Source organism: Trematosphaeria pertusa, assembly GCF_010094035.1.
Source record: "Trematosphaeria pertusa strain CBS 122368 unplaced genomic scaffold BU26scaffold_2, whole genome shotgun sequence".
NCBI lineage: Eukaryota > Fungi > Ascomycota > Dothideomycetes > Pleosporales > Trematosphaeriaceae > Trematosphaeria > Trematosphaeria pertusa.
In genome coordinates this window covers 2,506,605-2,522,880 of record NW_022987213.1, presented here as the reverse complement: position 1 = coordinate 2,522,880, position 16,276 = coordinate 2,506,605, and the positions used below count along the sequence as shown (strand labels likewise).

Below are 16,276 nucleotides of genomic sequence, written 5' to 3'. Positions count from 1 at the left end.
AGAAGTACGCGAAACGACGGCGTTCAGCTCGCTAAAAACTGCCTCGACAAAACACTATCACCCAAAGCTCACCGAGGTTCATCAGAACGCTCAACGGCTCCGACGTGCTTCATGATTGAAAATGTGTTTCCGTTTAGAATAGCAGTCCAACGACACCTTGAGACAATAGGCGTTGTGCCAGCGGACCTTGGCTTTTCTAAGCATTAATCTAGGGCCGGATCACGTTGCGCACCCAAGCCCGCTCAGTCGCCATCCCCAGCTGCCGTGGCGCATGTGGCGCCACCCGTACATTGAGACCAAGGAATCGATCCAGGCAGCTGAGCACCGCCTCAATGTTCAAAATTGGGGGTCTCCAGCAACTATGCTGTCGTCGATTCCACATTCGCGGCCGTGCTGCAGCACGAACTTTTCGAAGCGCTGCTACCTCTTCCATCCAGCAGACTGATCAAATATTGTTCACCTGGCAGGTCTCCCGTTGTGGAAGTTCGAAAAGATGGCGTCTTACGAGAAAGTACCTCAAGGCAATGTCTACGGAACCACTGCCTATGAAGTGGCTCCCTTCGTCCAACAACAAGCGGGGACCTACGACAAAGTGCCTCAGAGCAACCCTTATGAAGTCACTCCCTTCATCCAAGCTGGAGATGGTACGAGCGAAAAGCCAAGGAAGACGAGAATAAACTGGAAGTCCGGAGCCCTCGCCTGTTTCTGCGCCGGTGGAGCTGTCTTTCTCTTAAACCTGATAATCGTCATCTGGCAAGAAGCGCGAACAGGCTTTCAGAGCGTGGGCAGGTCAAACGGAAAACGAGTTCTGTACGATGGCAACTGCGACACGACAAAGAAGCTCAACATTGCAGCCCATTTGCTTATCAACGTTTTCAGCACGATTCTCCTGGGCGCCAGCAATTATTGCATGCAGTGTATGTCTGCCCCAACAAGGGCGGATGCCGATCGGGCGCATGCAAGATTCCGCTGGGTCGATATCGGAGTACCTAGTGTCAGGAACCTAAGGCATGTCAGTGGGGGTCGGGCAGTAGTATGGTTCTTACTTGGTCTCTCTTCACTGCCGTTGCACCTTTTGTATAACACCACCTGCAATCCAGCCGCTGACCTTCTAAGCTAACCATTAGCAGTTACAACTCTACTATCTTTTCGTCTCTCGGCGCCTTCAAATACGATGTATTCTCCGCCAACGAGGCATTCGCGGCCGATCCAACAACAGATGACCTTCAGATCAAAGGATCCTTCAGATACGATGTCAACGGCGATACCATTGAAGGCAGTACCCTGCTCGAATCTGTTCACCGGGACAAACTGGAGAAACTAGGTGTCAACGACTGCATCACCAAATATGCACAGAGCTACCAAACGAATTACGGAAATCTGTTTCTCGTCGTTTCGAACTCCACATCTGATTACGATACTGCCGAGCCAGTAGTAGGATTCGAAGCGCGAGACGTGCCTATCGATTGGTATTTCGGCACCAATGGCGTTCCGTTCGAGTGGATATGCCGAGACAGCTCGTGCACTGGTGGATTTACGCTCGCGAACTGCGAAACTTTCCTGCCTTGCATTACGTCCAACTTGGCGGACTGGAAGCCGTTTAAGAAGTCAATCGAGTATTGTCTGGGCGAAAAGATCGAAGGGCACTGCCAGCTGGCGTATAGCATACATCTAGCAATTGTCGTGCTCCTTATTGGTGCGGGCAAAACTAGCCTTATGCTGTACATTGCTTTCCGGTTCAAGGAGAGGCCGCTGCTTACTATTGGGGACGCTGTGGCCTCCTACTTGCAACGTCCCGACATGTACACGCAGCGAGCGTGCCTTGTCGGTAGGAAGGAGGTCCAGAAAGAGTTTCAAACGGGGAATATCATGGGTCAGCGGAAGCAGTACGTGCAGAAGCCAGTGCGACGCTATCGCGCAGCGAGCATTATGAGGATGGGAGTCCTTGTTCTGGCGTAAGTGCAGCCCTGATGTTTTGCCCATCGCAAGCTCACACTCAGTTTCAGCTTCATCATCATCTTCGCAGCCTCCATGTTCCTCCTCTGGTACGGAGTCAATCAGACGACCGGGCTGGAAAGCAGATCCGCCGTCTGGAAACTTGGCCTGGGCGCTGTAAACTCCAGCACCCTCATCGCATGGAACATCCCGGGCCGAGGCGTCCGCAGCCTCATCACCAACGTCGTCGTTGCCAACAGTCCGCAGCTCGTCTTCTCCTTCTTATACCTGACAATGAACGGACTCGCCACGACCATGAGCCTCGCCTCGGAATGGTCGCGCTTCGCCATCTCCAGAAAGGGCCTCCGCGTCTCTATAGATCCAAAGGGCTCACAGCGTAGCTCCTACTTCCTCCAGCTACCTTTCCGCCTCGGACTACCACTGATGGTCATGTGCGGCACCATGCACTGGCTCATCTCGCAAAGCCTCTTCCTCGTCAGCGTCGACGTGTACGATCTGCGAGACTCGTCGAAAGGGACGAGTCCCGTCGACGACGAGAGCTATATCACGTGCGGATACTCGCCGGTTGCCATCCTGGCGACTATCCTCGTGGGTACGTTCGCGTTCGCTGCTATCATTGCGCTGGGGTGGAAGCGGTTGAAGTCGGGGATGCCGGTCGCCGGGAGCTGTAGTGCTGCTATTGCGGCAGCGTGCCAGCCTGGGTCGGCGCCGTATAGGGTCGAGGCTGCGTGGGAGAAGGTGCAGTGGGGTGTTATGGGGACGAGTTATGTGGAGCCGGGGCATTGTGGGTTTTCGATGGATCATGTGGATTTGCCGGAGGATGGGAAGTTTTATGAGTAGATGAGAGTGTGCAGAATGCGCAATGCAGATAGTAACCTCTTTTTAACACCGCAAAGGCCGTGTCTTTTTCGATTGTGTGTGGAGAATCGCTTGTCGTGCTCTATGTAAAGGTATCACGACATCGATCGCTCTGATTGGCTGCCTGCATTGTGACTTCCTCTTGCGTGAGGGGGCTGAGCCAACACCTCAGCCTTCCTCCGCCTTGTTCACCACTCTTCTTCCTACCACCTCACCGTCATCCGCAACTTCGTGGTTCCTTTTGTCTTTATGTTATAGTTTGCCATTCCCTCTTGGTCGGCTACGTGTCCAAACCACGGCTTTCGTTGAATGGGCTTTCGCCTCAGCCTTGCGACGACAGCCTGGGACGGACGGCGCCCGAGAAGAGGCCAGGCGCTATAGAGGAAGTTGTGGCTCACTCCCGCGTTGTTTCGATCTAGTTCCTGTAAGCGCTTGAGAGATCCCGCTGAACTCCACTGACAGCTTGCAGGGCTACTGCCACGCGGTCGTAACAGCCAGACTCTCCCGCTAAGTTGCACAGCCGGCTGCGAGTTCTACAGCCCTTTTCTGGACATTGAACTCAACCGTCCGGAATAGCCGAATCGCTTCTTTGGCCCCTTCTGCGGCATTCGGGTCTTCTGGACGCTCGCAGAAGCTCGACCGGCTCCACGACTTCAATCCTCGGACCGTCAATTCCCGGACACCTGGTGCCGATTCGAATCCAACCCATGAACCCATAGGCAGGGAATATGGCTTCCACAATCGGCTGGGAGAGTCGCGACCTCGAACTCTTACCTCCTCTGACAAATCGTTATCCTCCTATCTCCGTTTCTCCAAACAACTCAAATAGCCTCACGAATACCCTCCCTCGCTTGCAGGTCGTTGATGCCTCTTCACCATCTAAACCAGACAACTACAGGGTATCACCGATCACCCCCGGTTCTGCGTCTGGGATACCTCCAGTCACTCCTCTTTCGAAAACAGGGCCAGACGTCAAGCCAGAAATCGAATCCATCATCGAAGACTGGTCAGGAAGAGGAGCCCATGTGGACTTTCACCCTAGCGAGAATGTGCCGCTGGAACAAGGACGCTTCCTGGGCCATGGTTCCATGGGCGGCGTGTACGAAACCTCCATCCGAGGACATGCATTTGCATGGAAAAGGAGGTTCTGCAGGCGGAAGATCGGAGACGCGGAGAGGAAAGAGATCGAAATATTGAAGAAAGTTTCTCACAGACATATTATTCGGCTCGCGGGATCGTATACGCACCGCCAATTCCTCGGACTACTTCTCTATCCTGTGGCCGTCTGCGATCTAGCTACTTTTATGGAAGACGTTGAGGCATTTCGCTCTGCTACGAACAGCCTCGATCATGCGCAAAAAGAACGACTTTCCAGACTTGGCGCACCCGCATCCTCCTTCCTCCTGTTTATCTCCCTATGGGGAAAGATGGGCTGTATTGTCTGTGCCGTCGATTATCTTCACAGCCAAAAGATCCGTCACAAAGACCTCAAACCCTCAAATATCCTCCTTTCTAAGGATCGCTTGTGGTTGACGGATTTTGGTACGGCGACGGACTTCTCGCTTCAGACTTTGAGCGCGACCGAGAACTGTGAACGAGGGACGCCAAAATACTTCGCACCTGAGGTTGCTGCATTCCAGCCAAATGGACGAGCAGCTGACATCTTTTCATTGGGCTGCATCCTCCTTGAGATGTCCACATTGTGCGCGTACGACAGCCTGGAGCCCTTGAGGACTGTCCGAACGAAGCATGACAAATCATTTCAAGCTAATCTCGACCAAATCTACGACTGGATTAGCGATGCTATACACGCCAAACCGGCCTTAAAGCGTAGACGCCGTCTCTTTAACGAGATCCGGAGCATGCTTGAGATAGAGCCCCAGATGAGGCCAGCTATTGCGGAGATACGCTTGAGCTTAGCATTCATCGATACTCTTGAGCCTGTTTATGAAGGGGAAGATTACTCTATTTTTGGAGATTGTTGCAGAGACCCTTTCATGAGTAGAAGGGAACACGAGCGGCAAATCAACGAGTTGAAGAGCGAACACCAACAAGAGCTGGACAACTCCATGCTTGCATCGGGGCAGCGCCTCTCCCGTATGAAAAGCGCGTACGAGAACGAACCCTGCAGACTGGTTGAAGGGATCGCTCGTTCCGAAACAAGTTCCCCGGTCGAATTATGGGGGGTTCACTGGTCTGGAGCATCTGCTCTGAGGGGAGTGACCTTCGATCTAGACCCGGACCCGGACTACGTGGTCTGCGAATTGTGTGGCCGAAACATAATATTAACACCACCGCTTTTTGACGATTTCCGCGTCCATATACGTACCAAACACTCGCTCGACTCTTAAGAGCGATAGATGGTGCTTTTCGATATAATCCTATGCTTATCGCTAAATTTCGATGGGTGTCCGCATCTGCCAAACTAGACCCTTTCCGTCTCCTTCATATCTTTCGACCCATACGTGCCTAGTTCAGATGCTTGTTTATATACAGTCCAATCTCCCCTCCCAACCTACTCCAAAATATCTTCTATATATCCACCCTCCCCGCAACTCCCAACCAAAACCCACACCTCCTCTCCAGCATCCCTATCCCCTCATTGCCCAGTCCACCATTCCTAACCACGAACTCCCTCCCATCCCTCACACTCGGTACACCCACAACGCTGTTATTCGTAATCTTATGCGCATTCGGATTGCCCGTCTGCACGAAACTTGCTATCGCGCCTGTATATCCCTCATACGTCAAGGGATCCGACTTTTGGACTGGGTTGATGGTGTTCCACTGCAGACTTCATAAGCTTTCAAGGAAGATGGGAGAGAGGATTAAGACAACTTACGTATATAATGTCTGAGGCGTGCTTTGCGGGCGAGATGGTATACTCGACGAGATATCCATGCTGGGCTTTATTGGCGAGCCAATACGCGGGGCATGCGAGGACGAGATCGCGGTAGAGTAAGCCGGCGCGTGTGTACGTCGTGTTATAGGCGATCTCCTCGGCAGTCCCAGTCTCTGGATACTGCTTCTTAACCTCCTCTAACTCATCCTCGCTCAGCTTGGGCAGGAAACCTCGCAACCACGCGTCGAAACTCGCGGCCGAGGAATTAAACCCGCCAGAGCCCGTCGCGCTCTGCAGACCCGGCGGGATGAAGTTCTCCCCCTCATGCAGGTTGTAGCTCGACAGCACCATCTCGGCGTTCAACTCCTCCCTGCTCACAACCTCAGACAGCGGCTTCGACAGGAAGCTGTCGTCGATAACAGGGCCCCAGGTATAGCTACTCGTCGTGTACTGATGGCTCGTGCTCAAGTTCAAACTGACATCCCGCAGACTCTGCACATCCACGCTCTTCAAGCACGCCACCTCATCCATCTCCCCCTGGCAGCCTACCGCCTGCACAACCTGCTCGAACAGCGCCTCGTTCTCAGGGTCGTCGTAGCGGTACGTCTTTGCCCAGAAAGGCGAGCTATCCATTGCCTTGCGGAACAGTTTCTCGCCCTTGTTCCCCTGCGCAATGGTCTGCGCGACCACGCTCCCGCCACCGGCAGACTGGCCCCAGATCGTCACATTAGTTCTATCGCCACCGAAAGCATGGATGTAGTTCTGTATCCACTCCAGTGCGGCGCGCTGGTCCAGCAGTCCCGTGTTCAGATCGGCGTCCGGGTGCTCTTGGATCTTCGTGCCGGCCAGGAAGCCGAAGACATTCGTGCGGTAGTTGGAGTACACGACGACGTAGTCATTCGCGTCGCTGGCATTCAGGACCGGGAACCCGGGCGGCGGAATGGAAAAGGAGGCGCTTCCCTGGATAAACCCGCCGCCGTAGAAGGTGAGCAGGACGGGGCGGAGCGGGTGGGGGGACGCCCAGGGTCGTGAGTACACGCCGAGGTAGAGACAGTCTTCGGAACCGTTGACCGTGCGCTGGGGGCACATGTCGAAGGGCTGGTCGGTGTCGTAGGGTGTTGCATTGATTCGCGCCGGCGGTTGCGGGGCCCGGAAGCGGTTGCGTGCCGCTGTCGAAGCCGCGAAGGGGATTTTGCGGAAGTAGGTCAGGTTGTATGTTGGGGAGTAAGCGCCTCGGAAGGCGCCATAGTCGAGAGAAGCAATGGGCGCTGCATCTTGAATCGGGGCTGCAGAAACGAGCAGGACAGCATGTAGAATGAAGATGAAAAGATGGAACCTCGGAGTAGAAGACGACATCTTGACTGAAAACCCTTTACTCAATCCCTGTTGGTATACTACTCGAGCAGCTAAGTACTTATAGGTCAAATTTCAGTATATAGCGATCTTAGCCTCATTTCTCCACATATTGGGCCCGGCATCTCCGTACTGCGGGGCTCGACAAACCTGGAGAGAGCGCCGTCATGACGACTGACGCGCATCTGAGCGACGAACTACTCGGCATAATTTCCACCGAGGATGCGAACTGGCTTGGGGTGGGGATACGGTGTAGGTTCGATAGTCTATGCTGGTCGACGAAGGCCCATAATTCCTCCGGCGCTAGTCCATTCAAACGACTTGCGAGACTAACCCAAAATTAGACTAGCGTACCCTGCTTTCAGAGAAGTTCTCATTATGCGACAGGACCAAAGCCGTAAAGTAGTAATAAGCATCAATACAGATGTGTTCATTTATTCAAACAACGAAGACCTCCCATCATGAACTGCAAGCCGATGATGCCCAAGGACGCCGTCATGTCTCGTAACAATCTGAGCGTCATGCGACATGGAAGAACCATTGACCATAGAAAATTGGATCCGTCCTCACGCCCGCTCTCCCTTCCTCCCGGTAGCTCTCAGCCTACCGGCCAGATCCAGAATCGCGTCGGCCCAAATCGCCATGTCTTTTTCGTGCTTGACCTGACCACCACAGAAGTCCCGCAAGAACGCACCCATCTTCTCCTCGCTGTATTTCTCCCCATACACCAGCTCCGCCTTCGTTCCGACCTCTGTCTCTACCGCGTTCAAGCCAAGGCTGACGCCGATCTCAAAAGTGACCTTGATCTTTGTCTGGAGAGAGGGTAGGAGCATGTTGGAGGAAATGGCCATCTGCTCATCAGACAGGATGCACTCCTCCGTGATGTGGTTGTGCCCAAGCCATCGGACACCTTCGGCCACGGAAAGTGCCGCAGCCCATCCAGCCTTAACAAACGATAGCAGCTCTGCAACGCGAGTCTGTGACTGGGGGATACAGTGCAGGTGAGCCCGAATCAGCTGGAGGAAGAAGCGTTTGCTCGTTGTCAAGGGTCGAGCATGTGGTGTAGCCGTGTCGCCGACATAGGTTAGAGAGATGGAGGCGTTCGGGGTATTTGCGCCTGTTGCAAAGGCAGAAGGCTGGAAGTATAGCTCGAGATCGTTTAGATGAGTCATAGTGATCATGCCCGATGAGGCGGAAGTGATGCTCCAGCTATGAGCCTTTTCGAGGGTAGTCACCTGGGCTGCAAGCATGTTAGCTCACTGGTCGAACTAAGGAGAGTGCGAAGCGAAGCATACCTTTCAAGTCATTGATTTCGGTCGTAGACCACCCGCGACACTCCTCTCGAAGACGCTCAGCCGCTTTGATCTCTGCGATACATTCGGCTTTGCGTTCCTTGACCGCTTCGATACGGGATTCCTTCCCAGCCAGCTCTCCCTGCAACTGTGTAACGAGCTGACGCTTCCCCTCAATTTCTGCGTCCAAGCAGACAAGTTGCTCGCGAGCCCGTTCTAGCTCTTCGCGATCGCAGCTGTTCAGCTCATCGTGCCGTTGTTGCAGCTGCCTACACTCTTTGTCTAGCTGCTCTTGCTTCTCCGTTAGAGATGGAAGCACAGCATCGAGAAGCTTCTCCTGATCTACTAGAACGGATTCATCGCGCTTGAAGCCCTCCATTGTGCCAAGGAGACCAGCCTTGAGATCCTGAAGCAGCGTGCCCCTCCATCCGTACCACTCTCCGCGAGCTTCAAGCCGAGCGCTCGTCTTTAAGTTCTTGAATTGATTGTCCATAATGATACGCTGATCCGGTGGAGCCGTGAGATATTCGCTGAACAGCAGCGGATTCTCTTCCATGACGTTCGCTTCCATTGTCCGAACGAAATGGCGACCATCAGATATGTACTTCTTCATCTCGTGGCAAGCATGCTGGTACAGCTCGAACTCAGGAAGGGTGCAAGCGCCTGCCACCACATAGCGATCCAGAGACTCATCCTTCTCCTCAATCTCTTTGTCATGGAAGGCGGCTGGAGCAGCAGTATGTCGACGCTTGGTGGTGCTGAGATCCATAAAGCGAATCTTAGTCAGCTCGAGGAATTCTTGTAGTGAAATGCGCTCAACTTCTTCTACGACCTCCTCGACGCCCTCATCAGAAACATTCTCCTTGTCCTCCGGCTCATCTCCAAATGCCACCCTCTTCTTCGGGCTGATGCTCTTCCTTGGCGTTGCTCTCTTTGGAGTTGAGGTCTTGTGCTTCGGTGTCGGCTCCTTTTGAGGCGTCTGTGACTTCTTGGGCGTTAGACCATGCTTTACAGGCGAAGTCAGAGTCTGCTTCCTTGGCGTGGAAAGAAGTTTGATGCTATTCGTCAGGAATGCGGTGCTCTTCAAGGTCGGCTCTCCCCGTGCGGTGGCAAGCGGGCTAAACTGTACCGAAGACAACGACGAACGGCGTCGGTTAAGGATCGGAGCAGCGATAGGGTCGTCAGGAATTCTTGCCGGCGCATTTCGGGTCCGATTCGTGGGCGTGGAGACGGTTTCGCTTGGCGTAGAAGCGCTCTGCTGGGCACTGCGTACAAAAGGTGATGGCTCGAAGTCTTCTATTCGCTGCTGGGCTAGTGGCAGTATCTCTGGAGTGGCGAGATTGAAGTTTCGACGTGGCCGCCCGGAGGACTTCGCGGGAGTTGCTTGGACTGCTTTATGAGGAGACGAGGAACTTGTCACACTCAAACCGGATGCTTTCGGCCGACCAGGGGACTTTCGAGGTGATTGCCCTGGCATGGGCGTCTTCGCCTTTGTTGTCGAGTTTTGTGCCACAATCGTAGCCTTCACTGGTGTTTCGACCGATTTGTTTAGATGCTTGATGCCGGGTCCAACCACCTTCGTAAATTCCATGGACAAGTCTTCGTCGTCTGGTTCGCTTTTCTCCGCCATGTGGGCAGGTTGGGCATCCTTGATGCCTCCTACAGCAAGCGTGAGGTCCATGGTCTCATCACCGAAAGAAGTGTCCACGCTGTTTCGCCTCCCTGGCTCTTCCTCAGACTTGCGAGAAGACTGGCTCTTTATGCTTCCCATTACCATGGTAAGCTCCATTGTCTGGTCGTCGGAAGAGGGACTTCCGTCGTGAGTGGCTCGATGTCGCAGACTAGTCCTACGGCCCGCAGGACGTTTGGCTGGACTGCCTTGGGATGTCTCAGCGAGCGACGCCCTGCGCTTGAGGCTCTTCCTTCGGTTCCCTGTCTCTTTGGCGCTTACAGCCTGGATGCTTCCAAGCGGCATCGTGAGCTCCATGCTCGTATCATCAGATTGCGGGCTCTGAGCCTCTGGGTGAGCGATAATCCTACCGACGGCACGTGTAATGTCCATGCTTATGTCCTCGTCTCCGCCGGCAGTGCGCAATTCTGCTATAGCAGGAGAAAATGGGTCGGCGTTGTCCTGATCCTCAGCGGCGGGCCTTCGGCTCTGCTGTGCCCAAGGCTTGAATGATGCGGTGATGTCGTCCTCTGCCATGACCATAGACATGTCCTCATCGTCGTCCAGATCCAACCGCTGCGTGCCAGCGCGGGCGGCAGCCTGTCGCAGCGCAGCATCTAACTTAGCGCTGCTCTGCGAGTCGTTGGAGTCAAGCGAGTCATCCATCTTCGCAGCTGCGCCGTCGTCATCCGAATCATTCCCAAGGTTCTCCGTGCCGGCGGGAGAATCGTTGTCGCCGCTCAGCGGACTCGAGGAGAAGACATCCTCTGGATTGTTGAAGTTCATGGGAGGGATCCCTGAGCTGCGCCGTCGGTTTTTTTTCTGGTGGAGATCGCGCTGGTTGGCGGGGGAGGATCCGGGTTCTGGCTCCGGCTCCTCGACGCGCTCTGGTGGGGTGGATGGAGGCTCCTCCGCATCTGAATCTGGTGTTTGTGCTGCGTGTGTCGTCGCATCCGAGACACCAGAAGCTCGCCGGGTTGCTTCAGAGGATGCGGAGGAGCTGGTCGCATCGCGCAGGTACTCGACTACGTCCCATGTGTGGAGCGTCGCCTCCGGGGCGAAAGAAACGCGTCGCCTTGCTATGATTGGCGTTAGTAGAGTTCTCCCTTTGCATGCCATGTATAGCGTACCAAGCGACTTCCGACGTGCTTCGCGTCGTTTCCTCTCGTCTTCGTCGTTCGAGGCGAGGATGGACTTGACTGCGGGTATGAAGGCGGACTATGCGCCGTCAGCAATGCTTGAGCGCAGCAGCAGCGCACGCAGCGCACATACCTTGCGCCGGTTTCCGCTGGTCTCCTTCAGCGCGGGTGCTTCTGGGGCACCGAGACCGCCTGGCCCAATGCTCTTGCTTCGTGTTTTCCGCGAGGACTTCTTCGACGACAGCACGGGCGCCTTGAAAGACGCGCCGGCGACCAGCCCGTCCGCGATGTTCTCTTTGCCGCGATCGCTAGCCATGGTGCGTGGGTGGAGGTGTCGTGGTGGTGATGCTTCCTTGCTTCGCTTGAGATGGGAGGAGCGTAAACAAAACAAACAAGGTAAGACGGTGGCCCGCGCGCTGCTTACATAACTCGAAGCATCCCCACCATTTCTTACGTTATCTTTCACAACAATGCTATGTATTCAACTTGGAGGCATTCTTGTCAAATCTGCAGCACAAAGCCGGCCTTTGCAGTCCTTAGGCAGTGAGAACGGAAAGCTTGCTGTAGCATTATTGCAGTGCACCACGCATCCTCCTGCTCCTATCACGTGCCAGCGCATTTCCCGAGATTCTAGCGCGGCGCGGTGGCCAGAGCTTCTCCTGCACCTGTCCCTGTCATTCCGCAAACTCTACCCTCTCTGATCAGCAAACCCCGTAGCCGTCGGACGAATTGGCCGTGGGCACTACTTCCCATAAGTAGCCCGAGGGTCAGCTATGGCGCGAGGGGATTCCAAAGGGGAATCTATTGACCTGGAGAAGGAGCCAACATGGGCGCAAGCACCCAGGCGGCGCGCGAATCCGAAAAGCGTCACCCGCGAAGATGTCATTGACCTGACGGAAGACAACTCCTCGGAAATGCCCCCACGCCCGGCGCCAATCAAAGCAGGCACGCCAGCGAGACCGGGAGCGCGAAACAGCGAGGTTGTGGACTTGACTCTAGACTTCAGCGAGGATGAGCGTGCCCGCGCGCCTGCGCCTTCGCCATCCACCAGAGCGCACGCGCCCGCAAACAGGGCGGCAAACCACCAGGAACATCAAAAGAGTGCGAGCACTGAACCTGACACTTCAGAATCCCCAAGCACACGCGGTTCACAATCAGCGCAAATCCCTGCAGTTCTCTCCCCGAGAAAAGCTGCTCCTATTGCAATCAATCCGTTCCAGAAACCGACCGAGGAGAGCACAGCTAGGCGTGAGACGCCCTCGTTCATATCTATACCATTCAGACACGTTTCTCCTTTGACAGCGGCCCCAGAGCATTCTTCACGGACCGACTCTACAAGCGTGGGAGCACCACCTGTTGACAAGCCAACCGGCTCCGAGGCAAGAAGCGTTGATGGGACCCCAAAAAGCACAATGCAGCCGCAGCCGCAGGAGCAGCCTGAAAAGTTGAGTTTGGAGAATGAGCCCGATCCTGAACCGAACGAAAGTGCAGGAATGCACGCCAGAAAGCCCACTACGCCTGCAAACCCTCCAGACGAAGGGCGCCCACTGGGCACACTCCAACTCCCGAAGCCCACTGGACCGAGGATGATTAAGTCTTCTAATTCCGGCCCAGGAGCGCAGACAAAGGTCACCAGACCAAAAGCAACGCTTTTACGACCGGCTGAGCAAGCTCCCCGAACTTCCACTGAAAGCTCTCCGCGGCCGCAGAGGGATCTGCCGACGGCAAACGCTGCTCCAGAATCCGTTGCTGGCCCTTCTCATGAGCTGGCTCCTCAAGGAGTCACGCCGCCCCAAGGGGATGTCAATTTTACCGCCGAACAACATGAGGGCCTTTCCAGTCGCCCAACAAGTCCAGTCCCAATGAACCTGGCTCAAATCATCGACGCGGAAGACCTCGAACTAACTGCAGCAATAGTGGACGATTGTCTGAAGAAACACCTGAGCAAGGTGCAAGAGTCACACGCCTACAAGGTCAGAGCTTGTTTGCGGCGACAGCGGACGTGTTTCGAGCGGGACTCTCGTTCAAATGCGCATCCTGGGAGACAAGCCTCTGCTGCAGTTCCTTCCGGAGCCGCCAAGTTTATGCAGACAACTTCACCGTTCCAAAATATGCTACCATTCCGGATGGAGGCCCAGCCGAAAGGGAGTAAGGGAAACTTCCCATATGTTACGCAAGAGCTCTTCACCAATTTTCGGCCTAAGTCTGGCAAAAAGTCCGCGTTCGCCTCCGAAATCACTCGCTTCAGATCTATGGCAATCGACGTTCCCTCATTCAGAGAATACGTTAGCTTGCAGGATAACGTGCTCGCCGAGAACGAGACGACACTCCTTAATTGGCCATATTTCCTGGACGAGGAACCGAGATCGGATATGGAGGATGAGCTGATGATACACTACAAAATGAAAAATCACGAAGGACACTACCCTGATCTTCGATCGGCCCAATACCAGTTTTACCACGGATGCATTGAAACATTCCTATGGGAGCTTGGTGTTGGATGGCAAGACGTCCTCTATTGGTTTCTTGCGTCAGACTCTGAGATCAAAGGCATCAACGACGGCCAGGACGGACTCGGTAATGCAGATTTTGAGAAGCTACTACTTGACCGACGACCGCACTGTGAAGAAAAACGACCGCACTCTAAAGAAAACTGCAAGGACAAACCACCTCCTGATATAGTTGTCTTCGATCGAAACAAAACCAAGTGGAAAACCTTGCTTCTAACCCTACCAGTTCCATCTACCCGTAGACTTAGGCTTTCAGTGCTTGCCTGTTCGTCCTTCTTGAAACAGTGCAACTTCAGTCTTTGGCACCTGGCCCGGCGGTGCGATGTTGTACAAAAGGGAGTCTTAGCTCATCTCCAAGGCACGGAGGCACCGAAATTTGACTATCGCAGCGCAGCATGCAGGGTCTGTCAACTGTGAGTTCATGACCTTTGAATTGCGCGTATAGAAGCTAAACGCACAATCGTAGACACCACTGCCCTCTTCACGGCGAGCTCAGAGAACGACTTGAAGCTGACACTTCGCGCTCCGAAGACGACGATGTTCCTTTGATCAGGAAGAAGACGGCTGTTGGCCTAGATCAGGCGAGTGTTGCGTCATCAGACTCCGATATCGAAGAGATCATCAACTACAGACGATTTGTAAACGCAGCCAACCTGCCAGAGTATATTGGAGTGGAACACCATGGCACCCAGCTACCAAAACCTCCTGCTGAGTTCAAAGCCAAATGGTGGGTTAATAACACGTATGCCACCTCTTGGGAAAAGCGGAGGCCATTCTATCCTTGCAGTCATGAAGGCCCCTGCGACAAAGCGCAGTGTCGGTGCTACATGGAAAACATAAACTGTGAGAAAACGTGCGCATGCTCATCATCCTGTAATAGACGCTTCCCCGGCTGCTCTTGCGCGCAGACAGCAGGCGGACGACGCGTCTGTGGAACAGATAAATGCCTCTGCCAGCAAATGAACCGTGAGTGCGATGCGGACTTGTGCGGCAGCTGTGGCGCAATTGAGATCTTGGATCCTGTCAATCGGTACAACGAAGATGTCATCAAGGGGAAGTGTTGCAACGTGGCTATTCAAAGGGGGGTGCCGAAGAAGACATTGCTTGGGCATTCCGAGGTCCATGGCTTTGGTCTGTACACGGGAGAAGACGTGAGGAAAGAAGATTTCCTCGGCGAATATAAAGGGGAAGTCATCGCCCTTGGCGAGGCCAACCGGAGAGGGATCATATACGAGAAGAAGCAGACCATGTATCTGTTCAGCCTGAATAAGAGTATGTTGCTCTCCCAGAGAGATGACCAAAACTGTGACTAACCCGGAATAACAGAGCAAGAGGTCGACTCGACCCACGTCGGCAACAAAACCCGCTTCATCAACAACGCAGACCCACGCTTCACTAACTGCTACGCCAAGAACCGCCTATGCAACACCGTCAGCCGCATCGGCATGTTTGCCAACACCGACATCAAGGCCGGCACGGAGTTATTCTTCAACTACAGCTATCCCAAGGAACAAACCAAATACTTCAAGGAGCCTGGCCAGAAACGCAAGCCCCTTGGCATCGGCAAGGTTGCGGTCGTCAAACGGAAAGCAAAAGCCTCCTCTCCATCCGAAACGTCCTTGACGACGCACTCAGCGTCCTCTACATCCGCCAAGGTTGGCGGGACGTACAGGACGAACAGCCGCAGCAGAGCTTCCACGCCAGAGCGCCGGGCTCAGACCGCGAAGGCTCGCGCAGCGTTGAAGGCGAAATCTGCTACCACAAAGGGGCAAGCTTCCTCGCAGTCCACTGCAGTTTCTCGCGCCCCCCAGCGCGCCAAAAAATCAGCACCAAACACCGCGCGTGTGCGACAGAAGCGTGCTTACAAACCCGGCAGTATGTCCCTCCACAAGCAATTCTCCTCTATCGCTAACGACACCCGCGCAGACAAAGACAGGCACCTCTCTTCTGCAGAGGCTCCGCCCGAGCCTGAGTCCCGAGAAGCACAGGACTCTGATAACGCGGCAGATGAATACGAACCTGACGAGGCTGAGGAAGTCGAGGAAGGCGACGTGGTCCCCGTCACTGACTCCGAGGAAACGGATGCTGAGGAGGACCGGCCGCAGGGTGCGACGCGCAGCATGGCGCCCGTGGTGGCTGTCAAGAAACGCGGGGAACGCCGTGCAGGCCTAGGGAGGAAGAGGAAGAGGGCAGTGGTCGTCGATGTCGATGACGATGACGATGACGATGACGATGACGATGAAGAGGAGGATGAGGATGAGGATGAGAATGAGAATGAGAATGAGAATGAGAATGAGAATGAGAATGAGAATGAGAATGAGAATGACTGAGCCCTGGAGGGGTGCTTGCTCTACGATAGTATGCTTTGATTGGGAGCGTCTTAAAGGCGTGATAGGTACTAGGTCGGATCATCAGAAGTCTCTTTTTCGGATCTGGTTTAGTATGTATACGGCAACGTCTCTCGCCCTCATAATCATTTTTCAATGACTTCGCCGAGCACACAAACAGAAACAGCCACCGCCGAAATCACAGCTGCACAACACCGCAACAAGCACCACGCACGACGAACATATCAAACACGTCCTCTAAATTATCGATGTAGTTCATTAGTGCGCACAGTAACTAACGTTCCAAACACACAGCCCTCCCGTTTTCGG

General features: G+C 54.4%; 5 protein-coding genes across 5 annotated transcripts; 3 read left to right on the top strand and 2 right to left on the bottom strand.

The window, feature by feature from the left end:
- The first annotated feature begins 900 nt into the window (after positions 1–900).
- On the top strand, positions 901–2,833 carry BU26DRAFT_448026 (uncharacterized protein). Its single transcript, XM_033824670.1, has 3 exons — positions 901–1,077; positions 1,131–1,955; positions 2,007–2,833. Exons 1-3 carry the CDS (start codon positions 911–913, stop codon positions 2,794–2,796), a joined length of 1,782 nt encoding a protein of 593 aa, XP_033689929.1. The 5' UTR covers positions 901–910; the 3' UTR covers positions 2,797–2,833.
- Positions 2,834–3,277: 444 nt separating this feature from the next.
- On the top strand, positions 3,278–5,570 carry BU26DRAFT_148024 (kinase-like protein). The gene has a single exon (XM_033819926.1). It carries the CDS (start codon positions 3,543–3,545, stop codon positions 5,163–5,165), a length of 1,623 nt encoding a protein of 540 aa, XP_033689928.1. The 5' UTR covers positions 3,278–3,542; the 3' UTR covers positions 5,166–5,570.
- On the bottom strand, positions 5,347–7,251 carry BU26DRAFT_537506 (alpha/beta-hydrolase; the record flags this gene model as incomplete). The annotated part of the gene is made up of 3 exons (XM_033831416.1): positions 7,160–7,251; positions 5,657–6,942; positions 5,347–5,601 (listed from the first exon to the last, which is right to left on the bottom strand). The coding sequence occupies exons 1-3, from the start codon at positions 7,215–7,217 to the stop codon at positions 5,347–5,349; spliced, it is 1,599 nt and encodes a 532-aa protein (XP_033689927.1). The 5' UTR covers positions 7,218–7,251.
- Positions 7,252–7,425: 174 nt separating this feature from the next.
- On the bottom strand, positions 7,426–11,451 carry BU26DRAFT_547023 (Spc7-domain-containing protein). The gene is made up of 4 exons (XM_033831867.1): positions 11,243–11,451; positions 11,101–11,188; positions 8,305–11,049; positions 7,426–8,249 (listed from the first exon to the last, which is right to left on the bottom strand). The coding sequence occupies exons 1-4, from the start codon at positions 11,423–11,425 to the stop codon at positions 7,576–7,578; spliced, it is 3,690 nt and encodes a 1,229-aa protein (XP_033689926.1). The 5' UTR covers positions 11,426–11,451; the 3' UTR covers positions 7,426–7,575.
- Positions 11,452–14,212: 2,761 nt separating this feature from the next.
- BU26DRAFT_394814 (SET domain-containing protein) lies at positions 14,213–15,154 on the top strand (the record flags this gene model as incomplete). The annotated part of the gene is made up of 2 exons (XM_033822736.1): positions 14,213–14,891; positions 14,946–15,154. Coding segments are annotated over 2 exons (888 nt in total), but the record flags the coding sequence as incomplete, so codon positions are not given.
- Between the last annotated feature and the right edge of the window lie 1,122 nt (positions 15,155–16,276).

Excerpts from the sequence above, each read along its gene's own strand:
- BU26DRAFT_547023 (XM_033831867.1), bottom strand. The coding sequence starts at position 11,425 with ATGGCTAGCGATCGCGGCAAAGAGAACATCGCGGACGGGCTGGTCGCC. Across the intron at positions 11,189-11,242 it reads CCAGCGGAAACCGGCGCAAG|TCCGCCTTCATACCCGCAGT; the intron begins GTATGTGCGCTG and ends GACGGCGCATAG. Across the intron at positions 11,050-11,100 it reads AGCACGTCGGAAGTCGCTTG|CAAGGCGACGCGTTTCTTTC; the intron begins GTACGCTATACA and ends CGCCAATCATAG.
- BU26DRAFT_148024 (XM_033819926.1), top strand. The coding sequence starts at position 3,543 with ATGGCTTCCACAATCGGCTGGGAGAGTCGCGACCTCGAACTCTTACCT.
- BU26DRAFT_448026 (XM_033824670.1), top strand. The coding sequence starts at position 911 with ATGCAGTGTATGTCTGCCCCAACAAGGGCGGATGCCGATCGGGCGCAT. Across the intron at positions 1,078-1,130 it reads TCACTGCCGTTGCACCTTTT|TTACAACTCTACTATCTTTT; the intron begins GTATAACACCAC and ends AACCATTAGCAG. Across the intron at positions 1,956-2,006 it reads ATGGGAGTCCTTGTTCTGGC|CTTCATCATCATCTTCGCAG; the intron begins GTAAGTGCAGCC and ends ACTCAGTTTCAG.